At 40.4% G+C, this 21166-nt stretch overlaps 1 protein-coding gene across 1 annotated transcript in view; it reads left to right on the top strand.

Annotated features, from left to right (window-relative positions):
- The window catches only part of ctnnd2a (catenin (cadherin-associated protein), delta 2a), a 156188-nt gene that overhangs the window by 17589 nt on the left and 117433 nt on the right, over nucleotides 1-21166 (top strand). The window contains exon 2 of the mRNA XM_028432856.1: nucleotides 13918-14030. Within this exon, the coding sequence (XP_028288657.1) occupies nucleotides 13918-14030 (113 nt within the window). The remainder of the gene's footprint in view (nucleotides 1-13917; nucleotides 14031-21166) is intronic.

A 21166-nucleotide genomic window follows, 5' to 3' on the forward strand; every position in this document is an offset into this window, starting at 1 on the left:
TGAGTATGAAGGATGGTGTCAGATGACAAATCTAAGGGACAAACTGCATCTAAAGCAGACATTCTTTATAGTCTGTCCTTCACCCCTCAGACTCTCCCCCACCGTATTTCCCTCCATCTTCTCTCCTTTTCTTTTCTCCAACCCCCTCATGTCACAGTAATCTGTTTTTGCATGGTAAAATGCAAACAACCATTTTATAGTATATGTCTGGTCTTTCTTTCTTTACCTCTTCTCAGAATGATACAAAGACATATAAAAGCAATGCAAGAGATGACAGTGAGTCATCAACCCCTCCATGAATACTGACAGAGCGTTGCACCTCCGCTATGAGGTCTTCCACAGCAGGTGACAACATTACAGAAGGATGCACATGTACACACACATGTTGGTATATATGGGTTGTTTATTCCTGAGACATTGCAGCAGTTATTTTCAGTTCAGTTCATGTGTCAGCTCGAGCAGTTTTCTCCATATTAGGAAGTTAAAACCCAGCCATGGCACAACATTACAAATTAAAGAGTTTTAAATCAGAAATGAATTGCATGAATCAATCTCTCAGTTTGCTCCCTTGCTGTTTCTTTCTGACTCTGAGTTTATATCGCTCTCCCTTGTATCCTGCTGTCTTGCATCTCATCTATGTATATAACCCCCCTGCTGTCACCCACTGCAGTTTTTCCTCCCCTCTGTTTTCCTCTGTTTTAATCATTCTTTCCCTGTCGTCTTCCATTCCCCCCTCCGTCAGTCCCTCCTAGCCTTCATTTCGCTCAGAGGGGGGCCGGGAGCCATGTTTCTACCTAATGATGCTTTGCCAAGAGGAGAGAAATCTTGACACTTAACATCCTCCTCTTGCTCTCTCTCACTCTCTCACACACATACACACACACAATGATGTTTTAGATATCAGAGTGACACTCTTCCTTGTAATAGTTGAGACATCTACTTCAGTGCCTGCCATTCTCAAATCTGATTTTCGTGTGTCACATAAATTGAATTGGCCTTTGGAGGCTAAAGTACACATAAATACATGAGCAAACCAGCCGGGAGAGAGTTAAGAGTTAGACACTCTCTAACTTGTCGAGATCCACGGTTGTCAATTTAAAACCATTCAACCATTATTACCTCATCTTTTGTCTCCACAAATCTAGATTTGTGTGAATTCACTTGTGTGTGTCTGCAGTTGCAGAGGTGAAGCATGGTAGTTTGTTATAGTTTCTGTTATAAAGGACATCAAGAGATACAATTATTTTTTACAGCTTGTGTTTTCCAAACACAGATTTGGATTAAAGGCAAACTAGAGGACAGAAAAACAAGAGCACATGCCGATGATGATTTCCTTACAGTATATTTCAATGTCTGATTGACTCCTAACATATGCAAATGCAGTCATTGATTTACAGACTAATTATATTTTTATGTGCACAGCTTTTATGATTATACGTGCGCATGTATTCACACATTTGTGATTGTTTGTGCGCCTTTAATTTGCATGCGGATTTTCCTAGCTTTCATTTTAGCTTAACTAAACACCACCACCACACTCCCTCCCCCACTCTGTGCCAGGGTCTCTCTCTGTTTTACCCTCCTCCTCCTCCTCCTCGTATTTTCTCTCTCTTTCTAATGAGATGACATGGCTACAGTGTTCTTCTTCCACTCAGTGACAGCCTCTCTGTTGCCAATTAGTGGTGGAGTCACCAGCTTGAAGATTACATCTATGTTTGTGAGTGTAACCCGCAAATGAGACGGTCTGCTCGAAGGCCAAAGATCTAGTCAACAAATGCAACACATAGCGAGGTGTTAATGTTCATATATTATATATATACACTCTGCATATACTGTATAAAGAGACAGCAAGAAAGCAAGAACATTGTCCTTGTGGGTGTGTGTTCATCTGGTCAGTGGTTGTGTGTAAGCTTCAGATGCGTGTGTGTGTTGTCTTCACTGTTATAATAGTTTCTACTCCAGGAAATGCAAACAGAAAGAGCACTAAAAAACATTCCAGGGGTGAAAGCATTGCATACTGTGTACTTGTTAAAGTGCTTGAGTGCACCTGCGAAGGACATGTGTCAACACATCTCTGTGGACACCTTCATTTGATACTTTCAGCACTAGGAGGTTGAAGACATGCTAACACTCAAAGCTCATGGTCACCTCCGGCAAGAAGATGTCCTGATATGTCACCATTGACAAGACTGCAAACTCTTACACACCTACAAATGCACAAATACAGTTTCAGACCATGTACTGTTTGAATCTCAGTGAAATTAAAGGTTCACATACTGAGTGCATTTGAAACCACTTCTTTCCTGAGTTTTACTTTGCCTTTGTTTTGCATTTAGGTTTAACTGTCTAACTATATGGTGAATTCAGTCCTCGGTCTTCTGACCTTGTCATGGAAAAATGTTCATGTTAGATTTGGTTCACAGAATGTTAGATTTGGTACTTCCCAGAAGTAAGGAAATACTTAATTCAAAAGTTGAAGAGAGGTCAGAATGACCCAGCCCGTCTTCACCTGACCTGCCTACGTGCCTAAAAACAAGGCAGTTGATAGGAAACAGGTGGAGGGGGGGCTGTATCTGAATCTGCTGGTTGATACGTGTCGAACAATTGATCTTAATAAATTCCCGCTTAGGCTGTAACACCTCTGGCTCTACTGTTGTGATTCAATCTACTACAACCTTAGGACACAGTAGTGAGACACATGAATATCTAAGGGTGCATTTCTTTGAGTCACAGGATCAGCACCACGGACAGCTACCAAAGTTCCAGACCAGAAATTCTCCACATCTCTCGGCTTTCTGTTGTCTGTAAAACTTTTCCTAAATATTATTATTAGTACGCATGGTGCATTAGCTGTTCTCCTACTTTTTCCTACTTTTTGTTGTTTCTTCTAATACCCTTTTGTACAGCTGTAGTATTTCAGCATCTTTTTAAGCAACTTCCCCCTGGGATTAATAAAGTATTCTGATTCTGATACATTTTACAGTCGGTTAATAAAGTACAGTTGACAGGCATAGCCCTGCTTTGTAGGAGTTATGTTCCAGCGCTGTACTATAAGTGTAATTAATTCAATAAGAGCCTAAGTGACAGCTTGCCTACCCTTATAATGGTAACTCATGACTCTGTGCACACCTGTCACTGTTATTAAGGTCATCTTAGGTAGTTAAAAAACACAATAAGTCTCTTGGTGCATTTCATTTGTTTGATTTAGGAATGTGTTAGGGCAACAGCAGCCAGATTTATGACATCCTGCTCACGTGGTAGCAAATGGCAATCTGTTCAGCGTTGTGTCCCAGCAGAAAAATAACGCCTCTCACAGCAGTGAATCATCACAGCTTCCAATTCACTGAAAACAAGCAGTTAATCAGATTCCACTTTCAGTTTCTGTACAAATTTCATGGTAGCACTAATACGTGCACTGTGCCAGGGAAACACTGTGAAGTGTAAATATTAGAGGCTAGTTGTGCTAATTCAAATTCAGAGACAGAACTACTAAAACAAGAGTGACAGCCATTGAACTTCCAGCACCTGCAGACACAAACATGTGTTTATGACACATTTTAGGTCAGTTTTTCGAGGCTGGTATTTGTAGGGCATATATAAAAAAACAGTCTATGGTGAAGTTTGCTCCTTGACTTCATTGTTGATGTAGAAGCAATAAGATGGGCGATCAATGGGAGCAAAAGGAAACTCTAGATGGCATCTGTTAACATGACTGCCACCTCTAGATGAACAGGAACACCTTTTACTATGATAATCAGTAGCATGAGCAGTCTTCATGTTATCTACATGGTAAAAATAGGCATGTAAAGCAATACAAATCTTTCACCATACACACATAGAAGTGGATTTTTTTCCTACATCATGCCGGATGTCTGTGCTGATTCACGTCACATTAAACGGGCCACACACTTCTGCTTTGTTGGATTTGTGAATGCTTGATTTTTAACTGTGTGAATGAACTCCAAATGAAGGAGCTGGCAGAGAAGCTTGTTAAGCCCTTTATCCATCATTGAAAACTGAGCCGAAGGCCCTGTCTGTGATTTTATCATTGTCATGCCTGTCGCTCCAGTTTAGGCTTGAGGACATACATTATTGTATCTGTCATGCAAACACAGCCATTTAGACGGAAAATGTTCACATGTACCTGCACACACATTTACTGTACATGTTCATACACATGCATGCACATGTGCATAAACTAAACAAATCGTGTAGGCACACAAAGACAATTTAGCCCGACAAGGGAACTACAGGCAGTACACGGGATGATTGATAAGTCCATTGCCATGTAGAATGAGCCAATTTTAGAAGTTAGCACTGTAACTGTATAGTAGATTTGCACATATTTTCCCTGCATACTGTATTCCTTTTTACCTTTTTCAGTAGAAGAGGTCATTTGCTGTGTGTGTGTGTGTGTGTGTGTGCTTTAGTCTTGTTTGTTTGTTCTCTCAATGTGTGCTGATAAAAAGCTTGTTATTGGGCGCAGCCTGTTTTCCTCTTTTTTCCCATCTCTTCAAATCTATAAACTCAACTGCTGTCTGTCTGTTTTACAAGAGAGAGATGAATGTGTAAGCCTATTGGCTGTGGCTGCATTTTTGTCTGCAACACTTGCTGTCAGCAGGAATTTTTATACTTCTTGCATACTTGGAGTTAGAATGTCTTTTTGTTTTTTTTTTGGCTGTGTCTCTATAAACCTCCTTTTAAATGCCTTGTTTTCAAAGTCTTGATGTGCATACATGCTTGGTTGGATGTGTTGGAGCAAGGCCTGGCATCTGTGTCTGCCCAGGTTTGTGTAAGCATGCAAAGGTTTGCAAGAGGTTACATGTGCTTGCACAGGCTAATCTATCAAAACAAGTGTTTGTGATTGCCGGTGGATGGATGACCTTTGGGGGCCTCCCTGGAGTCCCCTGTCACATCATGTGGTGGAGACTGAGGACACAGGGGAAGAGAGCTGGCAAAGAATGCTGGGAGGACGTTCACTGGGTGAATAGCTGTGTTATTTTAATCCGTTGTTCATGGGAGACTTTTGCTGAGCTTGCTTGCTCTTTTTCAGAATCACTTCATATTCATGCACTTTGCACACAGTCTCACCTGGCAACCACCCAGAGCAGCCACAGTCTGCTGCTATACTTTATATCAATGAGCTGCTCCGCTGAAGCCAAAAGAGCACGAGTGCCCTGCTCAAGGGCACAATGCCAGTCAATGTTGAGAGAAGGCACAGTGTTTACACATTCACTTTACTTGCCCAGATTTTCCCAACTGGTCTGAGAAATTCTTTTTTCGGTCCTCTCCACCTTAGCTGAGTGAATAAATTCTGTCTCTTGAATATAAAATGAAATGGAATCTATTTTGCATACCTAATCACTGCCAGCATATCATTTTACTCATTTCTTTTTCATACTTACTTACCACAACTAATTTAACCTACTTTTTTGACTCCAAATGTTTCAAAGAGCATCTGTGGCAAGGGTAACTTCAACTAGACCATGCAATTCCTGGAGAAATTGCAGCAAGATTGCTGCAATTGCCAGTGTTTTTGTGATCTAAATATTGCCTGCTGCTGTCGTCTTTTATCTGTATTGTGCCTTAAAAAAGTTGGGATAAATGCTAAAACTGAATAGCATGCACTCACAGCACCTCTTTGACAGAAAGGCAGCCAATAGCTTGATAGGACCGGTTACTGTCGGTTGTGATAATTGCAATCTGCTTGTATTTTTCATGTGGGTGTTTTAACTTAGAGAGCTTTCAAAATCGTCAAAGAAATAATAACACACCTTCTATCTAACCGCTGTGCAGCAACCCTAAATATCAAGACGCTCAAAGAAGATGGACAACCGTTAGCCGCTAGTGTTAACAGCAGTGCAGGTTTAGTAGGTTTACAAAAACCACTTTAGGAAGTGCCACAAGATGCTGCTGACTGAGCAACCTCAAGTTTGTAAATAGTTTGTAGGCACACACACACACACACACATACGTGTGCTCACAGGCACGGAGAGCTGCAATGGCATTTAGGCAGTGACATTTACCAAATGACATTTTGTCTCTAGCCAGACCCATTCTCACTGAGCCTAAACCCAATCATGCCGTCTTCTACTTTCGAAGCCAGCAGCCAACACTTGCACATGATGCGTGTGATGTTGCACAGCTGTGACAGATTTGGTAAACTGGTTTTGGAATTTAAACTAACATATCACAAACACTTTTGGAGCTATCATCCCGGTTTCTTAGCCATTTATTTAGCCTTTTGCTTGCTAAGCACAGACTACACCCTTTGAAAACAGCAGCTCCTCCAAGCTGAAACTATTTATATGAAATCCACAATTAAAAAACTAATTAAAAAGGACAAGAAAGCATTGGTTATTAAGACTTTATTAGGGTTCAGTTTTCACTTTTATTGCTTAATCCTTCTTCCTGTAGAACCTCATCAGGGTTGCCGAGCTGGATAAAAAGAACCTGTCAGGAAAAATAAAAAATAAAAAATATTCTTTCCTGACTAACTTCCACCTACATCAAGCTGTTAGTGAGGCCAGCATAAAAAAATGTGGAAAAATGCTCAGTGGTTTTCTCTCTGGTGACTTTTATTCCATCTAACAATAAATGTGGTCTCAATAAATGTCACAGAAAGGGAAGAAGCGGTTTCTTCTTTTTTAATCGATGTATATTACCACACTATCAATCTATCGAATGACATCAGCATAAAGGAGTCTCCACATTAAATTGGTCCCATAGAAGACAAGAGAAATGCTGAAGTGTACAGTCTCACATGTTATGATGTTAAATGCTGCGGTTTTAGCACTCTGGAGACTAAATGAAATATGTTGCTCTGCTTCACTGCTCTGTAGAACTGCATGTGTGTATATGGTTCAGTATTTGTGTAGTGCATATATAGTCTTTGATCATGGCACTAAAAACAGTGTTTGTCCTTGTCTTCTTTTCTCTGTGGGTATTATTAAAATTACACACAGAGTGGAGTTTGTGAGCGTTCACAGTGTATAGTGTGTAATAAATAACCTCACTTTATAATGCACACTAATTTGACGATTCATTACAAGTTTAATGCTGCAAACTTTAACACAGTCTTCGTGTTGAAGTTGGAGATTAGTTTACCTAGGTCATTATTCAAGGAGCTACCAATTAAAAAGTACATTCCTGAGTCTGGTATTACAGAGGTTCAACAATGACCGTAGGACTTTTTAAAATAAGATGAACACACTTTCTATAAGTAAACTATTGTTCCCAGACAAGAGCTGTGCAAACCAGTTTCCAACCAAGTCCTGGATTTATTCGTACAGGCTGCAATCACACATCAGCTGTAAATAACCACAACCTGTTTGTGTTAACCAGGCTGACAGACAGTTCTCCTCATTCTGTTTTTTTAAATCCAAACCTCTATTGTGAGGCTGCTCGAGGTTGAAGCGCACATGTGGAAACTCACACACACACACTCTTCCACACACACACACACACACACACAGTAAGAAAAGAGACTGACAAGCTGAAACAAAGATGAGAGAGGGAAAGAGTGAGAAACTGAAGGCCGAGAGAGAGATGATTTCATTTCCTTTCCTGAGCCTTTAAATAATTTAATGAGGGAGAGATCTGTCAGACTATTGCTTGTGTTTGTGTGTTGAATATTTATAATGCATATAAAACTCTTATGGACCAGCTGTTGGCAGTCATACGTCTCGGGTCTGTGTGTGCGTGTTTTTTAAGAGACATTAGAATTTAAGATCCTAACACAAGCAGCTGCTTCTTCTGGTCATGACGAGTAGTTTACAATACCTGAGTACCTGAGATGTTTCTAGTGTTTTTTTTTATCAATGACATAAAGAGCTTACTTTCAACTGTTAAGTAATGTAGCTTTTTGTGATTTGGCCTTCTTTGTCTTGCCTATATTTGTCTAACAATTGAGAAAAAAGTTTGCAATGAGAGTTTGAGTAGAACTGAAATACTCCAAATCTACAACAGAACATCTGCTGATTCATGAGTCAGACGTTTTCTTTGGAATCTTTGATCAGTATTTTACAACACATCCTCACACAGAGTGATGGGGTTGATTGTCAATGACTGAAGATGACAAAAAAGCGTAAATGGAGGAGGAAAAGGAGGAGGAGGAGAAAGGCTGACAAAAATCCACAAAGTACTGTCCTCAGTACTTTTATAATGAGTCCCAAAATTCAGATGGAAAGAAGTGGCTCCAAAGTGGTCCACCCCAGACACCATTTAAATGAACATAAGTTACCTGAATGTGACAAAGGACCGTATTATATGGTTCCATGAACAGTGACAAAGTTTTCTTAAGGCTGTTTCTGAAATAATTAGGAAACATTCACCACAAAACAGAACTGATGGGAATTTCCTCTGTGATTTGAGCCGAGTCAGTACTAGTATACATCACTGATACATCCCTCCTCAGTGAAACAGAAAGCGGACTTCTTCTTCTTCTTCTTCTTAGTGGCAGAGAAAGTTTAATGTTGGATTTCTATTTAGCTCCAGTCTCTTTAAGGCAAGTGCTTTTCTCATAATTACATTAGAGAGCATCCCTTATGTATTCCTGCTAATGTAAACTGAATTTTTTTGTGAGAAGCAGGCTGATACTGAAAGGGCCAGTCATCACTGCAACAGGAAGGAGCGGTGTCCCTAGTGTACAACAATGATGAATCATGAGTTATGGAAAAAGATAGGTGTTAATGAGCAGAATGAAGAGCCAGCCTGAGCTGTGTGTTTTTTTTGTCTAGTATCACTGATATTTGCCAGATGGCTGGAGCACCTGCATGCACACACCTACACACAGATTCACACACATAAACAGACTCACCTTGTTCTCTCCCTCTCTCTCTGAGGATTCAACAGTACACAGATTGTAAATCCCTCCCAATACTAACTTTGGATGACAGTGTATTGTCATTACAGCCAGTCTTTTCCTCCATATTCAAATGACATGGACTGAATCAGTTCTCAACGTACAGCATTTCTGTAACCTCTGCTTTATCACATAACTATAACAATAACAATCTTTATCTTTATCGTTAGGTCCCAAGGGCGATGCATATACTAAATAGTAAAAAATAATGCACTGTTTTGTCATGACAAGCAAGAATAGACAAAACTCTGAGCCTGCCACTGTGTAATCTGAGTCACAATGAATGCGAATAATCCGTAAACTAAAGCTTAATCTGACTAAATCCACATTCACCAAGACTCTTCATTTACTCACATGCCCTGCAGCAGGTAATGGTGAGCCCTTCTCTGACAGTCAGACATACAATACCCACATTGTTTGAGAAGTAAAGTCATTAACGTGATCCATTCATGTAATCTGTTTTTCTTGTCTTCCTTTCTTTGCACACACATGTGCATACATTCTGTGCTTGCAGATCAGATCAGGTATCCCTTCCTTGGCTATCATCTCATGTACCCTGCATCAGCAAAGACGTGACGCTCTCACCCTTTCCTCCAGTCCTTACTCTCTACTCGGCGCTCCTCTCTCGGTGTTTCTTACTCATTAAAGTGACGGGCAAGACAGGCAAGAGGAAGAGCAGAGAGAAAAAAGTGAATCTCAGCTAAATTTGAACCATACTTGGGCTACATGAACCACAGCTGGAAGTTTGGAGAGGAGGAACAAGGGAATTTTAATATGCACTGGAGTGACAGAGGAGAGGAGGGTGACCTTTTGACGAGCATCCTTTCTCACGTTTCTCTCTCGCTCCTCTACTCCACTCTTCTCATATGGGTTTTTTTTCACTTTTTTTGTAGATTGAGGAAGAGGAGTAAACAAGGAAGCGAGAGAGTTACTTCTCAGTGAGAAGTCAAAACACTATTTGATAGTCTTTTGTCCTCTATCCAAAAACAGCACCCTTAATATCTGCCCATTGGTCACTTTATAATGATTAGGCCTTATCTCAAGGCCATGTGCACACACACACACACACGCACCTTTGTGCTGTCTGTGTGCGTGGCTTTCAAATTTAGATTAAACTGTGGGGAAAAAACAATGACATCCTTATCCTCACAACACTAAAGACAGCTCCTCTAAACACAACTTGGAGAACACAGATCCAGTTTACTAAGACATGGAGTTTATATTTCTCATAAAAAGGGAGAAATAAAAATGGAAATGACAAAGAGTAGTGTACGCTACTTACTGATGTAGACACACACATTCTGAAAACCGTAGTGGTTCCAAGTTAAAGTGGGTTTTTATTGCTTTTTATTTTGTTGATTTATTTTTATTGTTGGCTGTTTGGGTATGTTTTTTTTTATTATAGTAAAGCTCCCTTACTGGGTTTGCTATTGGACAATGTGATACTCTGTGATCCATGCAGGGGGATTTCCTTCTCTTCTACCATCCTCCACAGGGAGATCAGATATCAGCCCTGCATTGTGCCTCTGTAGCTATGCTTTGGAATGGATTTCATATGAACAAATGCATATACGTGTAGAGGTGCAAGTTTAGATCTAAATTTCAAATCAAAGAATGTAAATTTGAAGTTTTGCTGCTATGTATCAGGTGGTCACGCCCTGAGTGTCGGTTTGTTTGGTGACTTTAGCATCAAACAGGCCACGGCTAAACATTTATTTATGTTCTGTGTTTACACATGCTGTGGCTCGCTGTCTTCTTACTGAATGATCACACTGATGCTGGTACCATTCTGCTGCACCCTTGTGTAAATATTCACACATATTCTTCCTGTAACGAGTACTATGTGCTTACTATAACCAATCCCCAGCCTCTTGTTAGGAGAATAAATACAGAATACTCCTCTGTGAGATCAGTGCAGGTATGTGAAAGGGCAGGGACTGTATGTGGGAGGAGTCAGGACCTTATTTATAATGCTGAGGGGTGGTTGGGGGTTCTACAGTTGCCATAGAGACTTTTGTGGCTGACTGCGGCTGCTGCTTTCTGTCTCCTATTTATTCCTGAAAGGGAGGCGGCGACACACACACACACATCATAACGTAGTGGAATTCTACATCTTGTACGTTTTAGCAGAAATACTTCCAGCTGATGCGAGCCTGAAACACATAACTCAAGTTTTGGATGTGTTTAGCCGTGGTCCATGCACATATCAAGGTAATATAACTTTAATTAAAAACAGTATGCTGGTTATAACTTATGGAATCTGATGGGTATTAGTAGTTTTTAATTAATGAGACATGCAAAACAATAAAACAAAATTCAGATATGACATCTTGTATTTTGATAAGGTGTCAGTGAGGATGAGCTGCGTAATGATCCAGGCTCTGCAGTGTTTCATTATCCTTCTATAAACATTCTTCTGAAGTTGATGATGCATTTACTCCAGCTGAGAGACTAACTGTATGTATATTATGTCCAAGGTTTACAGTATATGTGCTTTGTTGCACAGATAAACCTTTTTAATCTTTGTGTGTTTAAATAGATACATAGACAGAGAGAGATAGATACTTTATTGATCTTCAGGGGGACATTCAGGTATCAGGTAAATATGTCCTATACCTGTCTCTGTATGTCTCTCTTTCTTTTTGTTATATTTTACCTCTGTGAGGTGTTTCACATCTTACTTATTCCACATAAAATTATTATTTTTTTGTCAGGTTAAATTGCAGCACTTCATGATTTGAAGAAGTTTGTTTTTGATTGAGTAAGCTTTTATGGAGTCAAATGTTACTGAGGTGGCAGATGTGTGCTATGATAAAGCATCATTCTAAAAAGAAAAAAAAAATCCACTTTCCAATGTTAAGCTGCTGATGATTAGATGTGAAGGATGGATAGATTACATTTAAATCCAGTCAAACTTTGCCTATGTCAAAGGTAAAGGGTATTTTTTCACAAAATATTTCAGAATTTTACACAGTTGCCAAGTGATGGCATATTGAAATGGTCATAGGTTATGTGCACTGTGATCTCCTGCTGTTCTGCACAAACACTGTTCAAACATGGAAAAGTTGACAGGTTATAGACAGAGCACTCGACATCTCTTATGCGTGTCAGCTCGTCAAAAGGCATAGCAACATATAACAAACTCTGTCCCTATCGTTTTGTCAGTTCACACATGTGAAAATCTTCGTCAGTGGCAATCCTTCCTCATTAAGGCATCATTAATCATGACATATCAATAACACACCAGTTCTTGGGCAAATTGATACAACTGAATGAAACCTATGATAAAGGTTCTGCATAATTTAACAAATTTCACCACTCAGGCATTACCGTGTTACCTTAGAAGGCACTTACGATACCATTGAGGCATTATATATCATCAATTAGCATAATGCTACTTAAGGTGCAGGGATTTGCATTTTTTACACCTTGAGGATTTAAACCGGTTGCAGCTGTGGCAAACAAGGTGACAAAGCAGTCCGCTGTAGGGAAAGCAGAGTGGAGCAGCTCTTTGAAGCGAGGCACTTCGCTGTAAAACAAAGCTGTAATTTAGAATTACGGGTCCAGAGGTTTAATAGACCCTGCTCAAATTCTCAGTGTTACCTCGCTTTGCAAATCATAGGGGTGGCTGAACCTGCTACTTTGTTGTTCACATGCATGAGATTTATCTTGTTGCAGTTAGGGAAGGAAAAAGCTGGACAGGAGTAGCTGACGGGATGTAAAGCAAAGAACAGAAGAAAGCAAGAGAGGATGGAGGGGAGACAGAGAGGAATGTGAATGAGACGAAGGCGGCTGGTGCTCTCACAAGTCTCATTAACAATGTCTATGTGAACTTAAAATGCATGAGCTGTGTGCTAATGAGATTAATATACCATTCAGTATGTGGTAATTCTTCACAGATAAAGGAATCTCCTAGTACTAGTAATACTACTACAAGGGGCTGGCTTTTGACACTTAAGTGAATGTGTATGAAGAAGAATGAGTGAGAAAGCAAGAACATTAACTGTGTGTACGAGGGGAAGACATGGGAAAGAGAGAGAGAGAGAGAGTGCATATTTATGAGTAAACCTTTGCTGGAAGCATGCATGAAAAGGGGGCGAGGGAGAGAGAGAGAGATGAATTACATTGTGCTCTGTGATGTTGGGGAGGAGATGGGATTGAGGTTGGAGACTTGAGATAGCAACTGGGGATCAACTCATTCAGAGCTTCAAATGGCTTTGAGAAAACCAATCAAACCAGCATACACTCCTTCTACATGTAGCTCTCGCACATACACACACACACACTTTTTCTCTCTCTGTCTCATACACACTCACAGAAGTCATACAAAATATCTGCGGTGTGCTGGAGTTCACTGCACTATTGATCTGTTTCCATGTGGCCGTGATTAACTTGAATGCAACGTGTACACACACACACACACAGGTTTTAAATCTCATCTGTCTGGCTCATAGTGAGGTGACTGATGGAACTTGAATTGTCACTAAGCCACTTAGATAGTTAATGCATCAGCACACACACACACATCCAGAAACAGGTTAACTGTGATGGATTCAGGGGAGGTTAGTTTCCCAATGTTTTTACAAGCAGCTCCTAAGAGTGACTGTCAGCATGGCTGTAACTTCTGTTAGTATTTTTCCTACGTTTGTAACATTGTGTCATAAACATGCAGTTATAAACATACAGTTGTTGAGCTCAGCAGGAAAGCAATGAATATATTTTATGAAGGAACTCTAGAAATATCTTTGTTAGACAGGACGACGGTTTGTAACCCAGTTTCAGGAATCCCCTTCAACTTCTCCACTGACAACCCTCATGTGCCGTACAGCGACTAGTAATAAAAGGCTGTTTTGCTCACATATTCAGATCACTGTCAACCACTCGCTCTGCATAATACCTTTCCTCACCTGTCAGTCATCATTTTAATGATAGCGTTTTAAACTGTTGAACAGCTGCCTTCCTAAGCTGCTGGCATGACCTCTCATACCAGCCCTACAGATTTATTTCTCTTTTGCTCTGTGTAACACACATTTTGTTTGTGTATGTCTCTTCAGGAGCTTCAGTTTGAACGTCTGACCAGAGAACTTGAGGTTGAGCGTCAGATTGTTGCCACCCAGCTGGAGAGATGCAAACTGGGATCGGAGGCAGGAAGCATGAGCAGCATCAGGTAACACAGAAACACGTAAATGTGTGTGTGTGTGTGTGTGTGTGTGCGTGTGCGTGTGTTTAATGGGGCTATCCAGTAACACTGTGTCCCCCATCTTGTGTGGTTCTTGTGCGGGTGGTAAATATTCAGTAGTATATCTGTCAAATGTGGGTGTTTGCATATAAATATGCATCTTTAGGTCAGTATGTGTGAGTGTGTGGTAGTATAAACGTCTGTTTTATGATGAAACAGGCTCTTGTTTCCCTATGACGTTAACATTGACTGCACAATTATATATCTACACACACACACGTACACACATACACACACACTCCAGCATGCACATTAAGTATGTTCTCTCCTCGGCTTCGTGGAGTGATGTTCTTGGGAAAGGACAGTGTTCCTCCTGCTGTGGGGTGCATTTATCAGCTGGATGGATTGGGACAACACCGAGGTTGCAGGCAAAATCACACACACACACACACACAGATGCATTCACACAAAAGTACACACATTGATGGTGTTGCAAGCATTGGCTAAACAACACTGTGGTTCTCTAGAGTTTGACAGAATGTGTAATATAATGATGTTAAAGTAAAGTACTCAAACAGTCGCTGAAGGCTCGATATCACAAACATCGCTGAGGGTGTTACAATACACACCTTACATGATCACGACAACACTCCCTGGAGCTTCTTTTTATGTTAGGTAAAAGGCTATGAAGGTACAAAGAGACAGAATGCATATCTAGAATTTATGTTAACGTCTCAGACTTTGAGTGTCTGCCCCTCTCCTCTGACTGACTGACTGTCCCTTCAGATTCTCTTTCACCCAGGCCTTAACTTTGTGGTAAACATAAAATCCAGAGTAAAAGTAAACTTTGGTGAAAAGTTGTGATGAATTATTCACTCGTTTTTGGATCTGTACGCCTGCTTGTGTGTATGTTTTTGTGTCTGCAATGAATTTTCCTGTCATGTCAAAGAGTCAGGTTCATATAAATTCAGCATCTCTCTGACTCCCTCAGGCAGCGTATTGCATAAGTACACAAACCTGAGGGTGGGGGGTGGTGGTAGCAGGGAAACACTGTGCACCAGGAAAAAAGACACTTTTGAGCTTTCCCATTTCCTTCTGTTGGCTCCAGCTGAGTCTCAAATGAGAATTGTTGGGGAATAAATTTGGAAGCTTCCTCCCTGTGTTTGTGCTGCAGTTCCATTATTTGTTAATATGTCTGGATTATCATTTAAGAATAAACAGAACACGAATATCAAATGATTAATTTTGTTAACCTTTACAGTACTCAGCCGACTGAGATGATGGAAAATGTTTCATTTTTAAGGTACTGCTGTAGATTAGTGTTATAAATAATCCTTCCACACAATGGTTTGAAATGATGCTTTAAATAAATTAATATGGGAATTAATTTATAGTAACTCCACAGATAGATGGCATAAAGTATAACATTTATTCAGTAAGGCACGATGGATTCTAACTGTTAACAAAGGTCAGATAAAGTCAGAAAGACAGTGCTACTATCTGAAATGTACTTCAACATGCTGGACTCTGACACTAGTAATGAGGTTCATACCTGATTTTTCCCTGATTGTACCAATACAATCCTAATGTAGGATGATGTGTTATGGATTAAATTAACAGGCCTTGAAATTAGTCATGTAACACATATTAGTTTGAACCAGCCTTCGATACATTCATGTATTTGCATTTATTAAGCTTTCTGCTCGTCTTCGCTTGTTACTTTGACTTTCTGATTTGTTTGGCATATTATATGAAGTCAGATCATTAAGGAAAAAAAATCTGATATGAATCATCATCACATGTATTTTTTTCTGGACAGGTTATTCAATATTTTTTGAAAAGAGCAAAGAGAGACTCTTGATGTGTTTGTGTATCTGTCCAGCCTGTCCACTATCAAGTCTCAGAGTTGTGTCATTATTATCACATCAGATATAGAGGATTGACTTTGTAAGTGTTTGTCTGTCTGTCCTCCTGTGAGCTCTAATTTGTCATTGCATGTTCATTTGTCTTCCCACATGTGACAGCTCACCTCTGAATCCTTCAATCTGACTGACTTTTATGTAGATTTTTTTTTGCATGTCAGTCTAAGTATAGATATTAGTGTCTGCAATATAACTGTGAATGATCAGAGAGTCTGATGCTATTCAAAGAGACAGCACTAACCTTTCCCATGGTCTCCAACATCACCCCTCATTTTCCTCTCCTTCATCAGGGTCTCAGTGACAGTCGGCAGCTAAATATAGAGTGTAGTTTCTGGCTCTGAATGAAGAGGTGTTATAATAAAGGAGGGAGGATTAGAAAGGAAGGAGTATTGTTATATTTTATATAATATTTTGTTATAAAAAACTACTTGTATTCTCATCCATCTAAAGCCACTAATGCTTTCATGACAGTCGAAATTCTCTTGTGAGCTTCAAGCTATGGCCACCATGTTCAGACAGCAGCAGGTCTATTACTGTGTCAGAAGCCTGTCGGGGTGAGTGTGAACCCTGAGCACTCGCTGCCCTGTAGAGCTGTGTGTGTCTGTTTGTATTATTATTACAAATATGTGTGTTTTTGTATCCCCTCTGTTTATGGGTTTGTATTGCACAGGCCTGGAGTGAGTGCTGTTTTTGTGTCTGTGTGTGTGTGTGTATTCTCCGCAGCTGCTGCGAGCCTGCGTGTCCTCAGTTGTGTTCTGCTCAATAAAGCAATTCAGGCATCTCCACGGACTCCTCCTCTGAGCTTAGGACCCACAAAAAATGCCTGACTGTGGTGCAGAAACCCAGGACATTACTGACTAACATCTGCTCACACTGTGAACTGTTGGCATGCAACACAACACTTTACAGGAAGGAAGCACACACACCAGCATACATGCAACACACAGACTCCGAACAGCATGCCGGGACTAATTTATCATTTTAGTAACATTAGTGGTAAGTGGCAGCCAGTGGGAAGCGTTTGCTCCTGCTGTCTTTTCTGCCTGACTTGCTGTGCAGCCCAAACTCTCGGTGCTCTTTTTAAACACATACTGCTAAATTTCTGCTTGATCTTTCAATTCACACCCATCTATTTTTCACCATTTTTGGTGATGCCAAAACCAAATGGTAATGGTGCACAAAATTAATTAACACTAAGTGATTTACATTATATATGGATCGAGATCATTTCCCCTAGCAAGATCTGTTGGAAAGCATTTGATCAAGAGTCAAAACAATAGAATTATTTTGTATTGTTTTGGCTCATGTGTAACATCATCATCATCATCATACATTAAACAATAACATAGTTTGATTGCTAACGACTGCAAAACAACCTTCATGACCACAGGAAGGCCCAGAGTCTCCGATCACCCTTAAAATCTTTTTTTTTTTTTAAATGGCGACCTCATGTGATGAGTCCATACAAATACCAAAACTTCTCTTATTCACAGTGCCACAACTGTGTGTTCACAAACAATTAAACATTGTTGTAGATTTCCTTCCTTCTTCATCCCCTAAGTGCAAGATAAGGGATGTCTGTGTTCTGTCACCGGTTTTGCAATTTAGCAAATAAATGTAGAATTCATTGACATATTCAGACCATTGAAGGACTCCCCAAGCCTTTGTCTGCCTTGCTATGACCTTGCCCGGGTATTCTAGTAAATAGTATTGGTTCATTAAAGCACTGCCCATGAACTGTTGAGGAAATAATGTGAAGCTGGCTACTAGGCTAATCGTGACTTGGGGCAGTAGATTATCAAGGCCACATATGAGATGTCACACAAGGTTATGGATTCACTGGCTAAATTAAATTATTTAGTTGTCATTTTCCACTGACTCCAAGCAAAAATAGTACCAGTAAAAAAACTGCTTTGTGACCAGTATGAAGGAGTGGTGCTGTGTGTGTGATGTGATAAATGCTAAATTGCTATGCCTAGGAACCAATAATGTACACTGCCACCATGGTGAAGGTGTGGGGTCAAAGACAAGGGGAGGAGCAGGTTCCCAATTATTTTAACAGAACAGAGAGGTGGTGCCAGATAAGAGGAATCCAAGTCGTGGTATGCAGGGGCTCGGTTGGTATGCAGATGACGAAGGAAGTTGAGTGAAACAAATGTGACCTCTAAATGAGTGTTTTGTTGTGCTTAATGGAATTGGTAGCATTTAGTGAAGAGGGATGGGGGTTATCACTGCTTTGGGCGGGGGAAGGCAGTGCTAAGAGAGTTACGGGGAGAGAGGCACAAAGTGGAAGGACAGAGAAGGAGAGAAATGGCTAATAAATAGCTTTCATTACTCTGTGGCAGCCATAGAATAGGTTCATTGATTTATTATTTTTCATTTTTTTTTCCTATTCTCACAGCGTCTGTCTTGTGCCTGTTTCCATTGTCTCATTTTCTCTCACGTTTGTCTGTCTCTTTCTCTGCACATCTATCTCCTATGTCCACTCTGGGTTTTGTCCTTATGTTTAAAAAATAATATTCCCTTCTTTACTGCGTGGATTGAGCTACGTACAGTGCAATCCTTCTCCCTGCTGGAGATACCTACTCTATGTACTGTAGATGTGATGAAGTCTGTTGAGGAGACGTGCCCTTTGGCTATATTATTAATACATAATGTTGTATTTGCTGCAGGACAAAGCGGGTCCGGGCGATGGATGGATGAGTGTTGTATTAGTTGATGTATTTATTATGCTCATGTGTTGAAGCAGACAGATCCTTGCTTCAGGCGCTGATAACTTACACAGGCCAGCAGGGGTCGTAGGTATGAAAATGATGACATTATTCAACAATAGTAAGCCCACACTTGAACTTAAATCCTGATGTACTGTTAACAAGTTCTCATGTAACATATGTGTGTGTTTGTGTGTGTGTGAATGAGGGGGATCAGGAAGGAGGGGGAGTGAGGTGTAAAGTTCATGTCCTGAGGCAGTAACAGCTTTCTGATTGTGTTGTTCAGACTTACACATCTGCCCAAAGACCCATCGGGTAGGTCAGAGAAAGGTAAAACCAGAGTGTCCATGAGAGTCCGTTTATGTGTGCGCACAGGAGAGACGGACTATAAGAGGAAAAGAGAGAGAAAGAAGTGGAACAAAAGCAGTGAGTCACCCCACACACACACACACACACACACACTTGCCCTGCTGTGCGTTGGTGCCCAGTCCCATAGCCTCTATAGGACTATTTATTCTAATCAAGCTGTGACATTTAGTTCCACATCAGCAGGGACCAGCTCCACTCTCTGTGCCACACATGAACACACCCACACATACGCACACATTTCCTCACCCTGTACCACTTTCCTCAGGGGGAAACACACTTCCCAAGCTATAAAGTTGTCCTACCCTGTGGAGGAAACGTTCACACAGTATGGGCTTAGTCTTCACACCCTTTAGAGTTGATCACAGCAACTTATAGATTGTAAACACACAGGCTTCTCTTCTCTTCTCTTCTCTTCTCTTCTCTTCTCTTCTCTTCTCTTCTCTTCTCTTCTCTTCTCTTCTCTTCTCTTCTCTTCTCTTCTCTTCTCTTCTCTTCTCTTCTCTTCTCTTCTCTTCAAAAATAAAAATACATATACCCATTCTTTACATTTTCTCTGCTTAAAAATTGCCCCCTGCATCTTTTTAATGACTCTCTTAAAGTATAATTTGATTAAAGTGCCCTTTAATATTTTATGAAGTTGTACTGAATGAGCTCAGTATCATTTTTCAACACATTGCATTAATTTAAATGCGTTTACACATGCACTAAGATCTACTCAGAGGTGGATTCCTTTTTATGTTTATTTTTAATTTATTGGACAGGGGACATCATACTCAGGCAGCTTTCAGACCTCATCATGCGGTTATCATTTTACAGGTTTTTTTTTCATGCTCTCGCTTTGTCCTGACCACCCTCCTGTTTTTGCCAGGGCTAAAATACTATCCAATTACATTCCTTTATCTCACTATACCCCACTCTCTTCTCCTGCGTTGGGTGATAATAGAGGGATCCATCACACCATTAGCAGCAGGCGGTTTTATAAGCTCAGCAAAATGCTGCATAGAGAGAACTCAAATTATATGCTGCTGCATTATACCTTAAAATACGCCTTGTGTTTGGGCTTCTCTGTGTGTGTGTGTCTGTGTGAGTGATGATGATACTGCAAGTCATGCTCCCCCCCTAATGACTGATGATGCATTTCCAAGAGGAGAGGAGAAAAATGGTGGCAGGTGGTGACATCTCTCACAGCGCTGTCGCCCCCACTGTCTATCTTTCTGTCTGCCTTTCTCTGTGTTGTTTCAGCTCCCCCCCCCCATCTATCTGTCTTTACTCTTAAATTACATCTTGGCTTTTACATTTCACTATGATGGAGAAACCTATACCCTTGGCTCTCAGTTTCCTTCAAATGCTATATGTTGTTAGCTGTAGTTCAAATGAGAATTCTTCAGCTAAAGACTAAATAAAATTAAAGGAGAGATGTTTTATATATGTTGCTGCAGAAAGTCAGAGGTCACTGTCAAGGACTGACTGTAAGGACCTGATTTTTTTCTTAGGGCTCTCAAGGCACAGGCAATGTATACAGAATACACTTGCAGCTCAAATATTTCTTTTTTTCAATAATCTTGAATAGAACTTTTTTTGCATTTACAGTTAACTTTTTGCGTTAATTTGTTACACCGCATTAACAATTGCTGGTTGATTTTGACAGGTGCTGCAGGGGTTTCAGAAAATCAGGATTGGATTTCACTCCTCGGGTGTCTTTATTTTGTCAAAATATGCATAACAAGTTTTGCACAGAAATAATAAGATCGTCTATCTCATTCTAATGATCAGTGAAGCCTCGCTGGGATTTGGTTTGATTGATTTGGTTATTTCTCGCCATTATAATTTGCTTGTGGGTTTGCAATGGTGTGATTTGGCAAAAGAAGGTCTCTCTGCTCTGCTGTTTGCTGTTCAGTATGTTTATTCCTAAAGGAGTCAGCAGCTGGTGACTCCATGTCAGCAGCAAGGAGACTGAGACCTGCAGGGCCAACAGAAGCGGTGCGCCTGTGTGTGTGTGTGTGCACCCGTGTGTGTGCGCGTCCTCACGCTGAGGGGAATCGGGGGTGTTTGGTTCATTAAACATGCAAATGCATGCTTATCTTCCCCCAACACCAGATAGTGGTGAGAATAGATAAGAACC

The sequence above is a fragment of the Parambassis ranga genome, chromosome 20 (genome assembly GCF_900634625.1).
Source record: "Parambassis ranga chromosome 20, fParRan2.1, whole genome shotgun sequence".
NCBI classification, from domain to species: domain Eukaryota; kingdom Metazoa; phylum Chordata; class Actinopteri; family Ambassidae; genus Parambassis; species Parambassis ranga.